The sequence below is a fragment of the Orcinus orca genome, chromosome 4 (assembly GCF_937001465.1).
Source record: "Orcinus orca chromosome 4, mOrcOrc1.1, whole genome shotgun sequence".
NCBI lineage: Eukaryota > Metazoa > Chordata > Mammalia > Artiodactyla > Delphinidae > Orcinus > Orcinus orca.
In genome coordinates this window covers 90,472,623-90,495,765 of record NC_064562.1, presented here as the reverse complement: position 1 = coordinate 90,495,765, position 23,143 = coordinate 90,472,623, and the positions used below count along the sequence as shown (strand labels likewise).

Here is a 23,143-nt window from a genome sequence, read left to right as displayed (position 1 = left end):
AGAAAGCCCATGAGCAGCAACGAAGACCTACCACAGCCATCAATCAATCAATCAATCAAGGGCTTCCCTGGTGGCGCAGTGGTTGAGAGTCCGCCTGCCGATGCAGGGGACAAGGGTTCGTGCCCCAGTCCGGGAAGATCCCACATGTTGCGGAGCGGCTGGGCCTGTGAGCCATGGCCGCTGAGCCTGCGCGTCTGGAGCCTGTGCTCTGCAACGGGAGTGGCCACAACAGTGAGAGGCCCGCGTACAGCCAAAAACAAACAAACAAACAAAAAAAACCAAATCAATCAATCAATCAAGGCAACATTTTATAACCACCAAAGTGGGTGCTAAAACAGTTGAGTAAGAATTGTTGGAAAACAAATTATTCTTAAAAACTATTTATTACCTTGAATATTACTTATTAATTGCAAAGGGAGGGAAATACCTTTACAATGCAGAGAGCTGTACACAAGTGATCAAACTTAGCAAAGCCAACAGGACAAAATGACATTATATGTCTCCTGATATGATGCTAAGGGAACTACACAACGCCGATTGTGTAGTATACTTGCCAAAAAAGGTTCAATTTGAATCTAAGCATGAAGAAATAAGACAAAACAGATTATGAACTCTTATAAGACAAATGCTTCAAAAAATGTCATGAACAACACACCCCCAGAAAATGAGAGGACTTTCTCGATTAAAACAGACAAAAGAGACGTAATAAATGCATGTGATCCTATACTGCAACTTGGATAGAGGAAGAAAAATTCAACTTTTAATAAGTCATTTTTAGGGCAGCTGAGGGAATTTTATTATGGATAGCATAACAGATATCACTGTATCAATGTTAAATTCCTTGAGTGTGGTAATGATAATTGTTATAAAGTAGGAGAATATCCTTGTTCTAAGAAGACTGCTGAAGCATTCAGAGGTGGAATGTCATGACAGATGCAAGTAACTCTCAAACAAAAATGTATGTTACATCTGTCTCCCTCTGTGTGTGTGTGTTTGGAGAAAAATTAAAGCAAGCAAAAGTAAAATGTTAACAACTGGTGAATCTAAGTGAAGGGATGACTGTTGAAGGTACAACTTTTCCAACTTTTCTAGAGGGATAAAATGTCTCAAAATAAGAAGTTAAAATGGATTTTTTTTGAAAAAGAGAGAAGGGGGAATCATCATTATGATTGGCCAGTGATACTTTCTAGTAAAAATTCAAAAAGTGTAAGAAACAAGTTCTAGGATCAAATCATGAACCTCCCCCATAATTCTTCCGTAACTAGCACGTAAAAAAGTTCCTACAATTTGTTTCTTAGAGTATTTAAAATAAATTTTACAAATCTAGCAAATTGGCTGCAAATATATACTGTTGTTTTTGAGATTAAATGTTTTACAAATGTATGACTATAACTACATAGTACACTTTGACTTACCATGAGAGCTCCTGTGGTAGATTAAAGACGGCTACAAATTCTTTCCTACTTCTTCCATTGAGAAGTAGGGTCAAATTTTCTCTCCTTGAATGTCAGCTGTGCTATGACTACTTTAAACCGTAGAGTAAGGTAGAAGTGCCACTGCCAATTCTGAATAAAGTCTTTAAAAGTACTGGCAACTTCCTCCATAGTGTCTTGGAACCCTGAACCCAACTACCCTGCTGGAGAGACCATGTGGAGAAACCTTAACACTACATCACAGACAAGAAGAAGGGCCCAGCTGAGTCCAGTCTTTCCACTGTTCCTACTGAGGTACCAAGTGTTTGAGAGAAGCCAGTGTGTATATACTTCACCAGTCTAATCACCAGCTGAATACCAGTGAGTGAGCCCAGTATGCGATGTGGAGCAGAATAATCAAGCCAAGCCCTGCCCAAATTTCTAATCCACAAAACTGTGAGATAGTAAGAAAAGTTACCAACAGTAGGCAAAAAGCAGAAGTCACCCTAGTGTCCATCAATGGATGAAAGGATAAACAGATGTTATACACGTGAATTCTGACACATACTACAATACAGATAAACCTTGAAGACATTATGCCAAGTGAAATAAGCCAGTCACAAAAGCAGCAATATTGTATGATCCCACTTATATGAGGCTCCTAGAGTAGTCAAATTCATAGAGACAGAAAGCAGAAAGGTGGTTGCCTGGGCTGGGGGAAGGGGAGAATAGAGTTATAATTTAATGGGTACAGAGTTCAGTTAAGGATGATGAAAAGTTGTGGAGATGGATGATGAGGCTGCACAACAATGTGAATGTACTTACAGCACTGAACTGTACAATTAAAAATGATTAAAATGGTAGGGGCTTCCCTGGTGGTGTAGTGGTTAAGGATCCACCTGCCAACACAGGGGACACCAGTTCGAGCCCTGGTCCGGGAAGATCCCACATGTCGTGGAACAACTAAGCCCACGCACCCATAACTACTGAGCCTGCACTCTAGAGCCCACAAGCCACAACTACTGAGCCCGTGTGCCACAACTACTGAAGTCTGCGTGCCTAGAGCCCGTGCTCCACAACAAGGGAAGCCACCTCAACGAAAAGCCCGCGCACCACAACAAAGAGTAGCCCCCGCTCACTGCAACTAGAGAAAGCCTGCACGCACCAACAAAGACCCAACACAGCCAAAAATAAATAAATAAACAGATAGATAAATAAATAAATAAAATAAAAGCTGTGCTGCATGAAGTATTACTTCACAAATGTATATTGGCTATATTTTAGGACTTCATTTTAAGAAATCTTGCCTCTCCATTTAACTTCTTAATTACTTAGCAGAATCTTCTGCATTAATACAAATATTAAAGTAAAAGATATAAACAAAATTCAGACTTGAAATTACATACTGAATTATGAGCAAAATTAGCATACTATGTGGCAATTAGGGATAAATAAAAGTCATTTATGCAAGTGAAAATAATTACAACAAATCAAGTATTTCTGAGGTCCACCTGAGGGGAAGAAAAATGAAAGAATTCATGGCCTTCCTGCCCCTAATCTATTCCTCCCCTCTTCCAACCTAGGTTTGATTGCAAAAGGGAGATGTCCTACCTAAATCAAGCTCACCATACCCCAATTCCTACTGAACTATCCAACAGGCCAGACTATAGAAAGTAGAAGCACGAGCATGTGGAAGAGGGAGAATGGCTGACAGAAAGAGAAAGATTACAGAAAAATACAAAGAAAACACAGAAGTAACACCTAGTGGGAGAAAAGTGGGGGACATTTTCAGAACAATAAAACCCTATTATTTAATTTTTCCTAATTCTTAGCACCAAGGTAATAAGTATTTTGATTTGATTCTGTGACAGAATGAATATGGCAGGTTTGGGTATGGAGTTGTGGCTAGAGAACTGTCTGGGGCACTGAACTCTGAGAGCAGATAATAAGAAATGGATATAGTAACAAACTTCATCCTAATCCCTCCCTTTAAAAACGAAGGCTTTCAAGGGCTTCCCACTTCCAAAATAGCAAAAAAGGAAGAAAAAAAAAGTGTGTAGCACACAGCTTTGTAATACATGATCTGAGATAGACTGTGTATAACAAACTGTGGGCAGAAGCACTTAATGGAACTTTGTATAACACTGTTTATAGGTGTATCTTGTTTATTAAACTTATCAGACATGATTTGCATTAGTTTCAGAATCCTTAATGAAATCTTGATGCTTAATATAACATTGGTATTAAAATGTCTGCTATCCTTGCAAACAGCCTTTGTATGAATTTTAATATTTCTGCCAATTAATATATATTTGTAATTTATCTAAATAACAAAACTGTTAATGATGGTTTTCAGCTTTATGTGACTAGGGTTGGTCACAACCTCTGAGACAGTTTCTTCATCCAGAAAATTAGAACAAAATGAAATAAACTCTAAGCTACCTTCTGGTTCTAAAATTCTAAATATCTGTGTTATCATCTCTAGTATGCAATCTCAGATAAAGTACTTAGCTGCAATTCAAAATATTTTCAAATTATCCTTCATCTTCAAAAATAAAAATATTTGTCTAAACCAGTATTAATACAAAGTATTCGAAGAGTAGTCCCCGCTCCACGAAAGCCCTAGCAGCAAAGAAGACACAACACAGCCAAAAAAAAAAAAACCAAAGCATTCATTCGTTCATTCAAGGAATATATGTTGAGAACCTATGTGCCAGGTATTAAACTTAGCACTGGGAGGATACAAAACTAAGCAAACAGATGTGATACCTATATTCATGAAGCTTACAGAGGAGCTGGGGAGACAAACCAAATAAACATATGCATAAATGTAATATCACATCTGTAATAAGTGATATGAAGGAATTAAAAGAATATATTAACAGGGAATCTAAGAGACTTCCCTTAATGAACTGGGAGGAAGAGTACGTATATGGGCTACATAATTCTAAATCTGTCTAGACAGAAATGAGCATGGCATGTTCAAGGAACTGACAGAAGGCCAGTGTGACTGGACATAAAAATATTTAAAGTAGTTCCTTGGAAACAGAAATTAAAACTTCTAAAATACAAAAGTATGTCTAAGTTCTTCCAAAGATATACTCTAAGAATTATTTTCAAGAAAGCTTCAAAGCATCACAATAATTTCTAATGTTAAAAAAAAAAAAAAACGTTGTCCCATATCTCCCTGCAAAAGACCAAGTTAACTCTCATTGATTCCCTTCTCTTTTCACTTTACTGTTTTCAACTGCATAATAAAAATCACAACTTCTTTGTTCAACTTCGTTTAGATTCCTTAGAAGAAAGCAGCTATAAGAATAAAAAGATACATGATGCTATTGCCCTGGCTCTGCCACTAACCTGTCCTATGGCTGACCTTGGTAAATGTTACCTGGCCACTTTGGGTCTAACGTTTGTTATCTGTGAAATAAAGGGAGTTCCAGAATTTCTTTTAGAATCATTCTAACTCTAAAATTATGGTTCCACTGTAAAAATGCTTGTTCCAGTCTTGAAAACTGAACAAAATGGACCAAACATCTCTGAATTCCACTAACCAAGATTTTTTTTTTTAATTTATTTGTTTTTAACTTTGGCTGCGTTGGGTCTTCGTTGCTGCACGCGGGCTTTCTATAGTTGCGACGAGCGGGGGCTACCCTTCGTTGCAGTGTGTGGGCTTCTCATTGCGGAGCACAGGCTCTGGGCGTGCGGGCTTCAGTAGTTGTGGCACGTGGGCTCAGCAGTTGTGGCACGTGGGCTCAGCAGTTGTGGCTCGAGGGCTCTAGAACACAGGCTTAGTAGCTGTGGCACACAGGCTTAGTTGCTCCGTGGCATGTGGGATCTTCCCGGACCAGGGTTCGAACCTATGTCCCCTGCACTGGCAGGCAGATTCTTAACCACTGCACCACCAGGGAAGCCCCATTAACGAAGATTTTACTTGCCTTTAAGCGGTTTTGTATTTATACAGCATTGGAACATTGTTACTGTATTATAACAAACTACCGAATTTATAAAATTTATCCACAAATAACACCAAAGTTATCAAAAAAACAGTTAAACATTGTTTGAAACCTATACTTCCAACGAGACAGTAATACTTTAAACATGGATCCCTAAAATGTACAAAGTCAAAATCGACTTAGAAAGGCAGGAGGAAGACAGAATCATAATTCTTGAGAAAAGCAAAATTTTAGCAACAGGACATTCAAATTTTTTAATATGTGTATCAAATTTAACTTCCAAAAGAACTCATAAAAAATGAATATTCTAACCGTATGCTCATTCTAGACTTGGTGTCAATTTCTAGTTAACAATATTTCTGATATTTAATCTATTTCCAAATGGAAGATGTATATACAGTCATAACTTTTCTTTTTTTAACCAGATTATCCATCACTAGAATTCAACGTTTTGATATTCTTAATATGAAAATAAAAATTAAAGGACCTATAAATTTTTTAACTTAGCTTTATATTTCATAATTCATATTTCAGCATCTCAGAACACTTAAGAACAATAATATAACCTTAAGAAGCATCAATTAAGCACCCTACTTTATGTACAGTCTTTAGTATCAAGGTTTATTTTAATGGACGGCATTGTGTCCCATTCCTTCCAAAGGGGCAACAAACCGCAGAATCCAATTAGATTTTTAACAATAAACTACAGGAATACTTTAAATATTAATCACTCATAACATGGTAAACATTTACTAGACACTATAAGTTCTAAAAGCAAAGGGGCAAGATTATTCCTTAAAATACATTTCACCAAGTGCCCAAGGTGAAGACTGGCAAAGTGTCAACATCGTTTCTTCCCTCACCTCCCACCAACTCTGATTGATTCTAACACTGAAATGTGTCTTGTAACGTTCCCTATCACTCTATTCCCACTATCATAGCCCTACTTCATGATTTCAACATCTCTGACCTAGACTACTGTTAACAGTTTCCTAGCTGGACTCCCTGTCTCCAGTCTTACCCTGTTCCAATCCAGCCCCGATAGTGACAACCAAAACATCTTCAGCATTGCCAAATGTCTCCTGGGGGTCAAACATGTCCTGGTTGAGAAACACTGCATCAAGCTGATCCCTTAACAAGAACAGCACTTACTTTGTAAGGCTGTATCCACAATCTATGTCCATGCAACAAAAAGCAAAAAATTAACTTACCTAAGGCTGAAACTTACAACCTTGACATTAGGACCACCATGCTTAAAAATACACTGACTCATAAAAAGAGCCATAATCACTCTCTCTTAAAACCCCTCTGGGGACTTCCCTGGTGGTCGTGGTTAAGACTCTGTGCTCCCAATGCAAGGGGCGCAGGTTTGATCCCTGGTCAGGAAACTAGATCCCCGCATGCCGCAACTTAAGACCCAGCACAGCCAAATAAATAAATATTTAAACAAACAAACACATACAAACCCCTCTGAACATGTGGGCATAAATCATCACCTTACTTCAAGCCTGAAGTTTGAAAAGTCAGTACCTTCTGTCAAAGTTTAACCATACTATATACATATTTAAGCTTCTGGATGTTAGAAAATTGTGATAATTTTTAAAATGCCTTTTGTGCTTTGATAAATCAGTCTCCTCAGAAGTTGATGAAAACCTTCCTAAGCAAATTACTGCCTACCTTTAAGGCTGCAAGCTACTCTGAATAGTATTCTCGTAAATATTTCTAGAAAAAAAAAAAAACAACTTAAAAAAATACTCGAATTCTTATACTTTAAAAAAAAAGTAAGATTAAAAAAGATCACACACACCCTTCTAATTTCCCATAATGGTTATGCCCCTAACAGAAATCACCATTCAAAGATATAGCCAAGATAGAACAATACCTTTCAGAGGCGGTAAAAGAGAAAACGTAAAATATCTAAAAAAAAAAAAAAAAGCCCTGGTCAGTGAAACTCTTAAAGGCCAGGCCCAGCAGAGCTGTAATACCACAGGAGAGAGCACCTCCTACCACAAACGTCTGAAATGTGAACATTCGGTCCAGAGGAGCTTACCTTCAGTCGTTTGATCATTTCGTCGGTGGTGATCTTGTCGGTGATCTCCTTTACCCCCGGAGGGTAAGCGATCTTCCCGTCGGCACTCACAACGCCACAGAGGGCAGGGGCAGGCTTGGGCTGCGCGGTCGAGAAGTCCATCCTGGGGGACAACTTTTCTTTCACAGTCCTCTACCGGCCTCTATCGGTCAGAAAACAAAAGTTCAGCGGGAAAGGGACGACTTTGTAACCTCTTTTTTCATTTCAAAAATCTCTAATCTGCAAAGGGCCCTTTCTCCCGGGAGGCCGGGGACTCGCGGCGGCCCCGCCACCCGCTCCTTCCCGGGGCTTGGATCCTGGCGGCCGCCGCGCCGCGCCCACCCACGCGGGCCCCTCCAACACCGGGCCCACTGGGCTCTCTGGCACCGGCGGCCGCGGGAAGCCCCGGGCAGCGCCAGGAGTTTCCCAGTCCTCCTTTCACAATGAAATCCACCCCCAAACACCGAAGTCCGAAGTTTGGCGGCTTCGAGAGCCCGGCAAAACCCCTAAAGCCCCCGCTCGGTCAGAGAGAAGCCTCGAGTCCCCGCCCGGCCGGTCCCCTCCGGGAAAGGAGACGCGAGGCCTATAGGGCTCGGCTTAGGCCGCAAAACTAGGGACCCAACCGGACCCACACGCAGCGGCGTCTCCCGGGGACGAACGCCCTTGCCGGGCAGAGCTGCTGAACCCCAGGCGTCCCCGCCACGCTCCCGCCCCTCCCGTGTCCCGCTCCCCCACCCCCGCGGGAGGGGAAAACAAGCCGCCCTCCACCCCGAACCCCAAGCCAGGAAGCGGCTGACGCGGCTCCGCACTTCACATTTTGTTCCTTCAACTTCGGCTGAGGCTCCCCGGCGGCTTCTCTCGCCCCCGGCCACTCGGCGCCGCCGAGGCCTTACCGGCACCTCCGGGCAGCCCCGCCGGGCCTCGGTCCCGCGCCCCCACCCCCCACCCGCTCCGGTCTCCCCTTCCGTCCCCTCCCTCCACCAGCCGAGGGCGGGAGCCGAGCCGCCGCCGCCTTTACCTCCTCCTCATGCGGGCGGAAGGTGCATCGAGCGCCCGGGCCTCTGTCAGGTGGTTGCGCCGCCGCCCCTCTCCGGGCTGCACACAAAGCGGCTCCGCCGGTCCCGCCGCCGCCGCCGCCCGCCCCGGAGCGGCGCTGGGGCTGGCGGTGCCGAGGAGGAGCAGTCGCCGCGGGGGGAGACGCGGGGCGAGTGAGCGCTGGGCGGGGAGACACTGCCGCTCTCCGTCTGGCCGAGGAAGAGCAGCCTCGGAAAAGGCTCCTCCGGGAGCGTGTGCTCGTGTGTTCGCCCCGGAACCCCGGGCCCGCCAGCCGGCACCTCGCGCCGGCCGGGTCCGCCAACCCGGACCCGGACGCCCCTCGCAGCGGCGCGCGCCCGGCAGTCCGTGCTCCGGGCAGCCGGCGCTTCTCGCACCCACCGGTCGGTCACGCGAGCGGTGCGGGAGCACGCGAGAGAAGGGCGCGCGCCTCGCTCCCGCCCCTTCCTCCGCAGGCCGTGCCTCCGCCTCCCTCGGGCCTGAGGCGGTGGCGCGCGGGGCAGACAGCGCCGCCACCCGGTTGGCGCCAAGACCTGCCTCGGCGAACGCCTCCGGGAGGACTAGACCCAAAAGGCGAGCGGAGGAGGAGCCCGGCTGGCGGGAAGCGAACCGGTCCCCGCGGCCCTGTGAGGGCAAGCGGGACGAACAGGGCTTTATCTTATGCCGCGGAGATGAGTTCATGACTTTTGGGGTTCATCCTGAGGGACGTGGACGGAAATGGTTGAAAAATGGTGAATTACTTGGTGAAAATGAACTGATTTCCTCCCCAGGGACGGAGGATCTACAAACTGAGGAAAAGTTTTGCAACATGGTACAACGTGGGCCGCTCATTCTTGTTCCTTCTGACAGCCACCAGAGTTTGCCCTCCCCTCTTTAGATGCCTAAAATTAATATTTTGAAAGCAGCAAAATATGAAAATAGCATTGAGTCGAGTAGTTCTTAAAGAAAGGTCTGAAACGTAGGATCCTGGGCTCCACTCCCAAACCTGGAGAATGAAGATCTATGAGACTGGAATCCAGAAATAAGCGTGTTTACAATTTAGATAGATGGCTCTTGTGAATATGGAATAATTCATTTTTTTAAGTGTTAAGTATACCGAAGAATAACTTTCTTTCATCCAAAGGAAAGCCCAATGCAGTGGTGTTTGAGCAGTTTAATGTAAAAGAAAATTGAAGCAGATGAACCTCAGAAGCACGTACATAATTTCCGAAAATGAAGTTGAAAAAAGAACACAATAATGTGAAATAGCAGGCAGCTCTTGAAACTGACCACTACCATAGTTTAAAATTATATTCGATTATTTATTTAAATTATTCTTGATGGATATCCATCGGTCTTTTCCACATTCTTTGCTTGATCTTAAAAATATTATAGGTGCTGGGACTTCCCTGGTGGTGCCATGGATAGGACTCCACGCTCCCAATACAGGGCGCCCGGGTTTGATCCTTGGTCAGGGAACTAGATCCCACATGCATGCCACAACTAAGAGTTCGCATGCTGCAACTAAGGAGTCTGCCTGCTGCAACTAAGACCCAGCACAACCAAATAAATAAATAAATATTAAAAATTCTTTCTAAAAAAAAAATATAGGTGCTGCCCTCACTGAATTGTTCTTCAGGTATTCCACAAGGGAACAATCATCTTGGAATCTAACACACCACAGTTGCTGATTTGCTACAACTCTGCCCAAAAGTCAGAGCTCTGTTCTTGGGCATTTAGAGTAGCAGGCAGAATCCATTTAAGATTGTCTCCATCCAAACTATGAAACTGACCAAAACCTACACTCTTTTTAGGCTCTTCTCTCACTTATGATTTTTAAAAATCTGTCACATTTAAATAGCTAAAGAGTGCTGCTTTTTGTTTTCATTCTTGCTCTAAGTAATTTACCCATAATTAAATGGAGTTTTGTATATACCCATAAGTTTTAATTTTATACAACTTATTACTTTTTTGATACTGTTTGATTTTATAAACACTCATAGGATAGTAAGCCCTAAGGATTATAACACATAAAAATGTGGAATTTATATAATTCTAAAATTCAGGAATTCTGAAATTCTTGTTTTTACTTTCTTTTTTAAAAAGTTTTCACTTAGTGTAAATGAGAAGAGGTACATTCATTTGAGCAACAATTATTTAAAGAGGGCCTATTATGCAAGGCATTGTTCTGGGCACTGAGAAAAAAATCTGTAGTGGGGAAGGGGACAAAAATCCCTACCTGTTGTGGTAGAGCTTAATTTGTTTGGGGAGAGATAGACAAAATAAATAAATAAATTGCTATGGAAGAAAATAAAGTAGAGAAGCAGGGGTGAGATGCAGACCACATATAACCTTTTAGCCCTTTGGCCTTTGGAAAGACTTTGGCATGTACTCTGAGATGGGAGTGTTTTAAAAAGAGAAGTGATATTATATGATTTATGTTCTATGCGCTAGGCAACCTTTGACAAATTAATCTTTCTGTACCTCATTTTCCTCATCTGTAAAACAAGGATAATAGTTTCTATTTCAGAGGGTCATTATGAGGGATAAATAAGTTAACATTTGTAAAGTGCCTAGAATAGTAACTGGTACATACTAAGCTCCACATAATTTTTTTTTTTCCTTTTGCGGTATGCGGGCCTCTCACTGTTGTGGCCTCTCCTGTTGTGGAGCACAGGCTCCGGACACTCAGACTCAGCAGCCATGGCTCACGGGCCCAGCCGCTCCGCGGCATGTGGGATCTTCCCGGACCGGGGCACGAACCTGTGTCCCCTGCATCAGAAGGCGGACTCTCAACCACTGCACCACCAGGGAAGCCCCCACATAATTTTTTAGTATATGTAAAATGAAAGAATCACTCTAGCTGCTGGGTTGAAAATAATGTAGAGATGCAAAAGTGAAAGTAGGGTAACCAAGTATAAGACAACTGCAAAAATCCCAAGGAGAGATGGTAATAAGAACTGGGTAATAACAGTGGAAGAGATGAAAAATGGTACAAGAAAAAGAGAGGAGTCAAGAAAGCAAGGATGGCTCCAAAGTTTTTGACCTGTGTAACTAGAAGGATGAAGTTACCACTAACTGGGATGGGGAGGACTGTGCTTGGAGCAGATTGAGAGTCAGAATGTCTTTTAGAATCTAAGCTATTTAAAAGTTAATTTAGGGCTTCCCTGGTGGCGCAGTGGTTGGGAGTCCGCCTGCCGATGCAGGGGACGGGGGTTCGTGCCCCGGTCTGGGAAGATCCCGCATGCACGGAGCGGCTGGGCCCGTGAGCCATGGCCGCTGGGCCTGCGCGTCCGGAGCCTGTGCTCCGCAACAGGAGAGGCCACAACAGTGAGAGGCCCACGTACCGCGAAATAAATAAATAAATTAATTAATAATAATAATAAATAAATAAAAGTTAATTTAACAGTTACTCAGCTCCTGCAGTGGGTAAGGCATTATACTAGGCCCTGGGGAAATATTTAGAAAACAAGAAGGCAAAGTCCCTGATCTTGACATGATCAGAGTCTAATGGAGGAATCACAGACATACAACGAAACATAATCAAGGCAAGGGTGTGATTTATATTATAATAGGGATTTACATTATATTGTCTGGGAGCCTCGGAAAGGGGTGCTATGGGAACTTCCCAAAGGAAGGGGCATTTGAGGCTGGCCATTGGAGGGTGAGTTGTTGTGGTGAGTAGTTTTTGTGGGGCGAGCAATAGTTAACAGATAACCACAAGGTGAAAAAAAGCCTTGAGGTAATTAAGTGCAAATTCTTTTTAAGGAAAAGACTTTGATGTGATTAGAACAATAGTTGCATAAAAGAGTAGCTTGGCTTTGTGAGACTTATTCTACCCCCACTTAATTTCCATCAGCCCCTCTCCCATATACAAATGTACAAGCATACAATCTATGTACAAAATGGCATCCAGTGCAGCTTCAGGACAAATCCCTAACCCCCTATTTCAATCATACTACCAACCACAAATTCTTCCTACATAGAAATTCTAGATCCAAACTCTAGGGCACTGCAACAGTGGAAATGTTCCACACTTGCATTGTCCAATACTGTAGGTACCAGTATAAAACACCTGAAAGGTGGCTACTACAATGAAAGAACTAAATTTTTAATTTAATTTAATTAAAAAAAATCTAAGCAGCCATTAGTGGCTACTATATTTGACAGTGCAGCTCTGGAGTGAAAAGTTTGTAGGAGTGATTGACAGAAGATGAGGGTAGAGGATAAACTGTGTTCACACTGAATGCTGCAGATGTTGAACAGAGTGGTAGTTTCAAAGGATGAATGGGGGTAATAGAAGACTAAAGACATTTATAGTGAAAGTGAATTAAGGTAAAAATACAACCAAACAGATAAAAATGAAAAAATATTTAAAGCAGTTTTTAAAAATATGTTTTTTATTTATCTGAAATTCTTTATTTGCTTTTCAATTTAAAATGTAACTAGCTAATTTATCCTGAGTAATTTCGCAGATTAAACATTTGAATCTTCTATATACCTCTGGTCACAGAGAAATTTTAACAATACATCATAATTAGTGTGAAACTAAAAAAATTGTACTTTAATTTATTTAAGTGTCTTTCCAGATATCACTGACAGCTTAGCTAAAATTTAAATATATTTAGGCATAGGATAATAACATATCTATCTGTAGTGAATGAAATGAATTTGACATGTTTCACTGATGACTGATGACTAAAAATATGAAGTCTGAATCATTTTAGCCTAGTGTGACCAAGATGTTAATGATTAACTTATTTGTCATGGTAATTTAAAGACTTTATTTGAATCTTGTTTAATATCTTAGACTCCATGCACATCTCTCTTCAATTTTTTTTTTTTTTTTTTTTTGCGGTACACGGGCCTCTCACTGTTGTGGCCCCTCCCGCTGCGGAGCACAGCCTCCGGACGCGCAGGCTCAGCGGCCATGGCTCACGGGCCCAGCTGCTCCGCGGCATGTGGGATCCTCCCGGACCGGGGCACGAACCCGTGTACCCTGCATCGGCAGGAGGACTCTCAACCACTGCGCCACCAGGGAAGCCCCTCTCTCTTCAATTTAAAGTGTGAAGGCTGACCTGTATCATTAATTATATTAGCTTTCTTAAAATTGTTTTATCAAAATTAAGTATTATTTAATGAGCAGGGACAGCAAACTAAAGGTAAATATTTTCAAATATGAAAGAAACTACAGATGTAAACAACATGAGTATATCTTAGTGACATACTATGATAACCTATTTATAAAGTTCAAAAGCAAAGATCAGGATGTTGGTTACCCCTGGAGTACAAGGGAAAGCAGGGAACACAGGGGAACAATATGGGAGAATGAATACATAGGCAGATATTTTCTTGTTAAAGCTTTACTTTTGGGTGTAGTGGTGGCTTCATTTACGTTCATTATATGTTAAGCGAATGAATGGATGAATGAATGAGAGCAATCCATGGAACAAGGAGGGATGTGTTGTAACCCAAGGATTATGATTAATCCGATTCAGGTCACCTGAGGTCTAGAAGAGAAAAAGAGACAGACTCAAAAATTTTATATGGTAATTTAATTTTTTTAGACTTAGGGTATACCCTAAGTCCAATGGCTGGTGTTCTTATAAGAAGATATGCAGAGGGACTCCCCTGGCGGTCTAGTGGTTAAGATGCCGCGCTTCCACTGCAGGGAGTGAAGTTTCGATCCCTGGTCAGGAACTAAAATCCCACATGCCCTGCAGTACAGCCGAAAAAAAAAAGACATAGGAATAGAGAAGTAGACGTAGAGAGCGGACACATGGACATGGCGGGGAAGAGGAGGGTGGGACGAATTGGGAGATTAGGTTTGACATAAATACACTACCATGTGTAAAATACATGTTGTATAGCACAGGGACCTAGGCCCGGTGCTCCGTGACGACCTAGATAGGTGGGATGGGAGGGTGGGGTGGGAGGGAGGTCCAAGAGGGAGGGGATATAGGCATACATATAGCTGATTCACTTCATTCTACAGCAGAAACTAACACAACATTGTAAAGCAATTTTACTCCAAAAAAAGAAAAAAAGACATGCAGGGAAGAAGGCCAGGGGATGACAGAGACAAAGATTGGAGGGAGGCAGCTGCAAGCCAAGGAATGCCAAGGATCACCAGCAAGCACCAGAACTAAGGAAAGAGGCAAGGGAGGATTCTTCCCTTGAGGCTTCAGAAGGAGTATTACCCTGCTGACACCTTGATTTCTAGAACAGTAAGAAAATGAATTTTTGTTGTTATAAGCCACTGTGTTCATGGTACTTTGTTACAACAGCTCTAGGAAACTAATACACCTGCCACCAGCCATAAGTAAAATTTGTCTTAAAGTGGGTTAGTTAGTAGCTGTAAAGTAGCAAAAACATTTTACCTTCTGAGAGACAAATTTCATCACTCTCATTTTTGGACCTAATTTTTTTCGTTTGTTTTTAAAGAGAGCTATAGAACATTTATAAAGCAGTGAGTGACAGCTTACCTGATTTCTACATTTTTCTCAATTGCATTAAGTTTGTGAACCTTAATTTATCTCTAGAATCTACATTTTCATTTTTCCATTTTCTCACATTCTTAGGAAATAAGAACAATATGCAAGCAAATATTTAAATAATTGTACAACTAAGAGAAACTGCAGAAATGGAACTGTTGCTTGGCAGGCAGCTCCACCAAGCTTTGGCTCAAAGTATTCCTTTGTCAGCTGATATGGAAGAGTCCAAAATTGGAATTTTAAAAGCAGTGTAGAAATGAGAATATATAATGTACTAAATGAGATTGTACAAAAGTGAATGGACTAAAGTCAACGTTTGCTTGTTTAATAATCAATTATTCTTTTCATTATGTTCATTTTATTAACTAAGAATTTTTATAAATACAATATTTTCTATGATTTATAGCTATCAAATGTCATTACCATAATAACTGCGGCAGACTGTAAGAATAAGTAGCTGAACTTCAAATTTCTGGTTTAATTGAAAATGTAACCACATCAGAACTGGTAGTCAGCACCATCTGACTTATCCAAGGAATGTGCCAAGAATTTACGTAACTTTTGTCTTCCAAATTTTTCCAAGTAGTTCCAGAAACTGAATAGTATTTGGAATGCGGACTACCTAGTAAATACTGTTTTGGAAAAACTCTTCAGAGTTCAGTTATGCGTAGACTCGTCCAGAGACTACAGAAAATTAAACAGTGAGCCTGCAGGAAATTTAACAAGGGCTGTTTCACCTTCTAATCATGACAGATTTATCATGATTTTCAGGAGATAGGAAGCTTCTTGTTAATTGAATTTTCGACAAATTGAAACTTAATCAGAAAACTCCTTTCCACTCAATCGAAAATATTACTAGAATATATCAGTTTTCTTTTCATTCTTTAGGAAGCACCGGATAGTGAACATAATGGGGAATCTTTGGTGTTTGAACATACCCCAGTGCCTCAGGTTTGTCAATCTGAAAGCCACTTGAATTTGCAAAATTGTAGGTGTAGAATCAAAGACTGATTGAGCCAAACATGTACTGAGGCTAGAACTTTCCATGGAAGTTAGTTCCATCTCTGTGTGTATTGAGGTTTTTGTTTTGTTTCGTTTTGTTTTGTTTTGAATACAACAGGGGAGGTCAGTTAAGAACCTCTGTTAAATTGGGTCTTGATACCTTGATCCACTTAGCACATACTGTCTGCAAGTTCTATACTAAATGTTGAAGATGCAAGGTGGAAAAGATATTGTCCCTGACTTCAACAGGCAATTTGAAGTTTTCTTGTGTTATTATTATGTTATTACTATATATTCATGCATGCAGGATGCTGTCTACTTCCCTCTGAACGCGTGTTCATTCTTTGCTCTTTGAAGAGGCTCGTTTCTTTGCTTTTCAGTTCACATGACATGCAGAAGAGAACCATCCATCTTCTAAGCTCACAACTCCTTCATCTTAGATCAGCCCAGACTAAACTGGAATTTCTTAGTCCAAATTGCAAATGCTAAGGACAATAAATTTAATTCTTTTTTCTTTTCTCCATAGCATTTATCATCTAGCATACTAAATAATTTATTACTTATTATGTTTACTGTTTATGGTTTGTCTCTCCAGGTGCCCATAACTGGCCTAATCAATTGGGGCCAGGTGGGCAGGGTCATGGCTAAAACATACCTCTGGACGAGCCACCACTAATGAACTGGGACACCAACAGCAATTTCCAGAGAAAGGAAAGATTTTGGGGTCATAGACCAAGCACATCTTTCAAAAAATTGCCACCAAATGTTTATCTTGTTAAAAGTAGTACCAAAGCACACACAAAATTCCCAATGCACCCACCAATTCGTAAAAAAAAAAACCCTCTCCATTAGCATCAGAGTTAATTATTTAAATGGAATTTTCAGAGTTTTGGCTTTTTTAACCTTAAAAAATCAAATACATTTTCACATTTTAATAAATAATATTTAATATATATTAATAAGTTCAAAATTTATAACACAATATCTATCTTTTTTCATATAATAAAACAGAAAACTATTATCTCCAAGAAACTCCATTTCTGTACCCTGATCTGCATCCCTGATTCTCTCACTGGTAGTATGGCAGGACAGACATTCTTTTCCTCCCTGTATGCTCTTCCCTTCCTGGGGCAGAGCACATACCATGGGAACAGAAGGAGCATTTGGCAATGTTACTGAATGCAGTGGAAGAGACAGAGACCCCTTCAGAATATTAACACATGAGGGAGTTCAGTCTTTGCAATGTGAAAAGTCTGATTGTATATACTCCACTGATAGGATTTGACATACCCCAGGTCTGATCTAAAGTGGAACAGAGCTGAATGGCCTACAGCCTATGCCAGAGGTAGAGAAGAAGACATAAGATCATGGGGAAAAGGTGCAGGTGTCATGGAAGGAGAAGAAAAGAAAGGGTAGGGCCAAAGGGGAGGATGTTTTTTCTTTGTTGGCAGAGAGGGGGATAGCCAGGTAGGGTGGCTCTGTGGACTTAGATGGAAGAACCCCTGTCCACTGAGGGCTGGGGAAGCTGATATGTAAAGAGTAGAGAAACCCTTTCCAAACACTTAGTCTGTTGTGAATCTGGGGGTATCTGACACTAACTTGAAGCAAGGTACTATTGTGTACATTCTGCTAGATTACAAACCATGTGAGGGCAGGGATCTTTGCTTATATTATTCAGGGTGTATCTCAAATGCCTAGAACAGTGCCTGGCACACTCAGGCACTCAATAAATATTTGGTCAACTGAAACAGAAAATTCTGGACTATGTGTCTATCCCTAACTGGTTAAAAATATGAATGTTTAATATTGGGCTGTACCACTGCTGCCTTCCCTATCACAGGCATGGTTCTGCTGTTTCACTAGAAATGAACCAGTACGTTTGTCAAGTGGTATACATAAGTAGAGGAGGAGAAGGAGATACTTTCTAGGACACGACAGAGTATTAGACTTTTACTGCTATTATCTCTGACACCATTCCAGATACAGGAGAAATTAGGGTCAACAATGAAGTAGAATTAGATTTTTCCAATATTACTATAATCTTTTAAGAATATAGAATCTACTGCTCTCTTCTTCCCTTTCCCAGGGTTTATCCAATCATGTCAACTCTGAAATGGATTGGCTTGACATAAGACCTAGGAGAAATGGGAGAGTGCTACATACTTACATTTTTAAAAAAAGTTTTTATCAAGGTATCATTGCTTTAATGATGCATAACAATATAAAATACAGATAAGTAGTTTATTATTCTATTTGAACATGAAACTGCATAGGCAGAATCCAGGGTATTTTATTATCCAGTCAACTGAACTGTTTTAAGATTTGAGGGACTTCCCTAGGGCTTCTCTGGTGGCACAGTGGTTGAGAATCTGCCTGCCAATGCAGGGGACACAGGTTCGAGCCCTGGTCTGGGAAGATCCCACATGCTGCGGAGCAACTAGGCCCGTGAGCCACAATTACTGAGCCTGCGCATCTGGAGCCTGTGCTCTGCAACAAGAGAGGACTCGATAGTGAGAGGCCCGCGCACCGCGATGAAGAGTGGCCCCCGCTTGTCGCAACTAGAGAAAGCCCTCGCACAGAAACGAAGACCCAACACAGCCAAAAATAAATAAATTAATTAATTAAAAAAAAGAAAGATTTGAGGATATTGCTCTGATTTTTGAAGTTTTAAGAAGTTCTGGAGTGGAGTTTTGGAAAGTTCTCTAACAAAATTTCCTTGGCCCAATGACTTACAAGGTTATTTCAATGAAATAGATATATTTTTAAAATTAATTTATTAATTAATTTATTTATTTTTGGCTGTGTTGGGTCTTCGTTGTTGCACATGGGCTTTATTTCTAGTTGCGGCGAGTGGAGCCTACTCTTCGTTGTGGAGCTCGGGCTCTAGGCGCAGAGGCTTCAATAGTTGTGGTGTGTGGCCTCAGTAGTTGTGACCTGCAGGCTCTAGAGTGCAGGCTCAGTAGTTGTGGCACACGGGCTTAGTTGCTCCGCGGCATGTGGGATCTTCCTGGACCAGGGATCGAACCCACGTCCCCTGCATTGGCAGGCGGATTCCCAACCACTGCGCCACCAGGGAAGTCCCGAAATAGGTATTTTAGTATTTATTCATGATGCACCCCTCAACTGACTCCCACAAAGGGATGAGACAGTGCACAAGAGGGCTTGGCTAGATAATAATCACCTCTTACTGTAGGCATCACGGGCTTTGTTTACTGAGTCAAATATGTCAATCCTGGCTTTTCTCTTAGGATAAATTTTCTCACCGGGAACTGCTTCTGCTTTCTGGCAAATAGGATTATTTTAGCTCTTCCCACCAGGTTGCTAGGTATCCCCAGACTTAAATATAGTGGACAAAGCTTGGACCGAGGCTGGGAGCCCATTGTCATCGTCATTTTATCTGTGTGTAGTTCTTTATAGTTTAAAAAGTACTTTCATACCCAATATCTTGTTTAATGCTATTAACAACTGAGAGAGGTAGGCAGAGATGGATTTACCAAGAAGCTAATGAATTTGAAGTTTCAGCACCCCCTGGGAAGTACCTTAGCAGAGCCACACAGTCATAAGAGTTTGTAAAATTTGCAGTTTTAACCACAGTAGATTTAGACTACTGTCTCTATCCCCTGTGACTACACTTCTTTAGCACTTCCCTCATTTTGAGAGACATTGGAGTGTCCTTAGGCATCTTTTGGGATCTGACTGAGGGGGAGTTGAATTTGGTACATTTAATTTGGATTTAGCAATGGGTAATTCCCCGGCAGTCCAGTGGTTAAATCTCCGAGCTTTCATTGCCGAGAGCCCAGGTTTGAACCCTGGTTGGGGAACTAAGATCCCACAAGTCGCATGGCAGGGCCAAAAAAAAAAAAGTAATTTGGACTTAGCGAAATATATTTATGTCGTTTGCAATCACTTTTATGTATAGTTAAGTTATTGCCAGTTGTCTGAGTGTAGAAATGGCTTCCAGGAACTCTGCCTCTGCAAACTGTCAATGCATGTTGACAATGCAGAGTTTTTAAGGTTTGTCACTGAACAAGAGATCTTCAGATGCCTTGTAATCTTGCACCTCATACATGAAAGAAACTTGGTAGGGGGCTTCCCGTATTTGTCAATGATCCTAAAAATTTATATGACATTACTGAAACAAGTTGTGGAGCTGAAATATACTTTTTAAATCTAGCAATAGGAAAAAAAAACCTGAATAACTAGATTACAGAAAAGAAAAACTACGTTTCATTCTCTATATAGAAAATAATATAACAAAATTATTGTCATGGGCTTCCCTGGTGGCGCGGTGGTTGGGAGTCCGCCTGCCGATGCAGGGGACATGGGTTCGTGCCCTGGTCCAGGAGGATCCCACATGCCGCGGAGCAGCAGGTCCCGTGAGCCATGGCCACTGAGCCTGTGCATCCGGAGCCAGTGCTCCGCAGCAGGAGAGGCCACAGCAGTGAGAGGCCCGTGTAGCGCAAAAAAAAAAAAAAAAAAAAAAAAACTATTGTCATATGAAAAGGTGATCAAAGATAACCAAAGTTTTAGAAAATGAGAGTATGGAAATATGGAAAGATTCATTCCTTTAGCTATTTCATCCACAGATATTTATTATTTGCCTACTATATTTTCAAGAATGTTGCTAGGGGCTGAGAATAGGATAGTGAATAGACACAAATAGTCCCTGACATTGAGATATTCATAGTCTAAGGAGGAGCAGACCCCCAGCAAGTAATCATATCAATAATTATTTATTTATAATTATGATACTGTGATAAAAGAGAAGTGCAAGATGCTCTAGAGATAACCTAAGTCTGAATCTTAGGGAAAGTTTCCTTGGAGAAAAAGTATATGAAAACCAGAGGAGTATCTAGATTAAAGGGGGAGTGAAGGATATCCTACTCAGGGGGAAGAGTAGAAACAAGGGCTCTGAAGTGGGAAGGTACTTGTTGATTGAAATAGAAGAAAACAAAAGAATGACAGTGTAGCTAGCTCATCATAAGCAGTGGGAATGTGGTGAATGAATCCAAAAGACCAGTTTGCCAGTTCTAAAATGTCATATAAGTGAAATTTAGAGTATATATGTATACTCTATATATTTGTATAAGGCTTCTTTAACTTATATTTCATCCATGCTGTTGCATGTATCTGCAGGTGTTTGTTGCTGATGGACATTTGGGTTGTTTCCAGGTTTTGGTCATTATGAATAGAGCTGCTGCGAACATTCTTGTGTAAGAGTTGTGAGATTTTTAGTCCACTGTTTTTCCCACCTCACTGCAGTGCAGAGGCAGGAGTGTGCTCTGTGTTGCACAGAAGTTTAAATAAACAAGCAAAGAACAGTTCAATACCTACCTGATCTTTTTGTTGACCTCATGAGGCACTTGGAGTCTAGCATCTACAGATAAAAAGAACTAGGTCAGGTAATTCAACATGGACACAGCAGCAGCCTGGCCTGAGTTCCACATCACCAACATCTGATACATGAACCATACTTTGAGATAGAGGATGTTCAGGTAGGAAAGCGTTCTTGCTGATGCTTGAAGGTGGGGAGCTGATCTTGTCTACACCCTCTAGTTTAAAGAGGAATCCATAACTACCTAAACGACTCTTTATGCCCTGCCAAATGGTCTTAATCCTATTTCCCCTTATCCCTTTCCTACTTCCCTCAAAGAACTGACCCCATAGCAGTGATCTGTAACTCTAGCTTTACTGTATAACCCCATGGTACTTTTAGTGTATCTGCATATTCAGCAGAAGCAGTCTCAGTCTTAAAGCAACTCCTGGGGTTGGGTGTGCTATGGAAAGTCAACTGCTACCGCCATATGCATCACTGTCTGATTATTCCAATTTTAGTTACTGTATCTGTGACTTTATTTTTTAAATTGAATTATAGTTGATTTTCAATATATTAGTTTTAGATATACAGCATAATGATTCAGTATTTTTATAGATTATACTCCATTTAAAGTTATTACAAGATAATGGCTATAATTCCCTGTACTATACAATATATCCTTGTTGCTTATCTATTTTATACATAGTAGTTTGTTTCTCTTAATCCCATACCCCTATCTTGTGCCTTCCCCCTTCCCTCTCCCCACTGGCAACCACTAGTTTGCTTTCTATATCTCTGAGTGTGTTTCTGTTTTGCTATGAACATTTGTTTGCTTTATTTTTTTAGATTCCACAGATAAGTGACATCATACAGTATTTGTCTTTGAGTGACTTATTTCACTAAGAATAATATTCTCTAGGTCATTCCACATTACTGCAAGTGGCAGAATTTCATTCTTCTTTATGGTTAATATTCCATTATATATATAAACCACATCTTTTTAATCCATTTGTCTGTTGATGGACACTTGGTTGCTTCCATATCTTGGCTATTGTAAATAGTGCTGCTATGAACATTGGGGTACATATATCTTTTCAAATTAGTGTTTTCATTTTTTTTCCATATATATATACCTAGGAATTGAATTGCTGGATCATATGGTGGTTCTATTTTAGTTTTTTGAGGAACCTCCGTACTGTTTTCCATAGTGGTTGCATCAATTTACATTCCCACCGACAGTGTATAAGAGTTCCCTTTTCTCCACATCCTTGCCAAAATTTATTATTTGTAGACTTTTTGATGATAGCCCCTCTGACAGGTTTGAGGTGATACCTTGTTGTTTTGATTTGCACTTCTCTAATAATTAGCAATGCTGGGCACCTTCTCATATGCTTGTTAGCCATCTGTATGTCTTCTTTGAAAAATGTCTACTCAGGTCTTCTGCACATTTTTTGATTTTTTTTTTTTTGATATTCATTTGTATAAGCTGTTTATATATTTTGGATATTAACCCCTTGATGCTTATATCATTTGAAGATATTTTCTCCCAAAGAGAGTTCTGCCTGTGCTTTCCTCTAGGAGTTTTATGGTTTCAGGCTTTACATTTAGGTCTTTAATCCACTTTAGGTTTATTTTTGTATATGATGTGAGGAAATGTTCTAATCTCATCCTTTTACATGTAGTTTTCCCAGTACCACTTATTGAAGAGATTGTCTTTCCTCTTGCTTCCTTTGTTGTAAATTAACTGACCATGTGTCTGTAACTTTATTTATTTTTAAAAATATTTATTTATTTAGACTGCGCCAGGTCTTAGTTGCGACATGCGGGATGTTTTAGTTGCGACATGCAGGATGTTTTAGTTG

General features: G+C 40.9%; 2 protein-coding genes across 5 annotated transcripts in view; one reads left to right on the top strand and one right to left on the bottom strand.

Moving 5' to 3' along the window:
• The window catches only part of PDS5A (PDS5 cohesin associated factor A), a 127,444-nt gene extending 118,849 nt beyond the window's left edge, over nucleotides 1-8,595 (bottom strand). For 3 of the 4 annotated variants that reach the window (XM_049708776.1, XM_049708778.1, XM_049708779.1), the window contains exons 1-2: nucleotides 8,455-8,595; nucleotides 7,419-7,599 (exon numbers count right to left, since the gene is read on the bottom strand). In XM_049708776.1, the coding sequence (XP_049564733.1) occupies nucleotides 7,419-7,559 (141 nt within the window). In that variant the 5' untranslated portion in view covers nucleotides 7,560-7,599; nucleotides 8,455-8,595. Of the gene's footprint in view, nucleotides 1-7,418; nucleotides 7,600-8,245; nucleotides 8,371-8,454 lie in introns of those variants that run through there. The other variant, XM_049708777.1, reaches the window with a different exon arrangement.
• LOC125964198 (proline-rich protein 2-like) lies at nucleotides 7,880-9,172 on the top strand. Its single transcript, XM_049708910.1, has 2 exons — nucleotides 7,880-7,958; nucleotides 8,277-9,172. Exons 1-2 carry the CDS (start codon nucleotides 7,880-7,882, stop codon nucleotides 9,170-9,172), a joined length of 975 nt encoding a protein of 324 aa, XP_049564867.1.
• The last annotated feature ends 13,971 nt before the right edge of the window (nucleotides 9,173-23,143 follow it).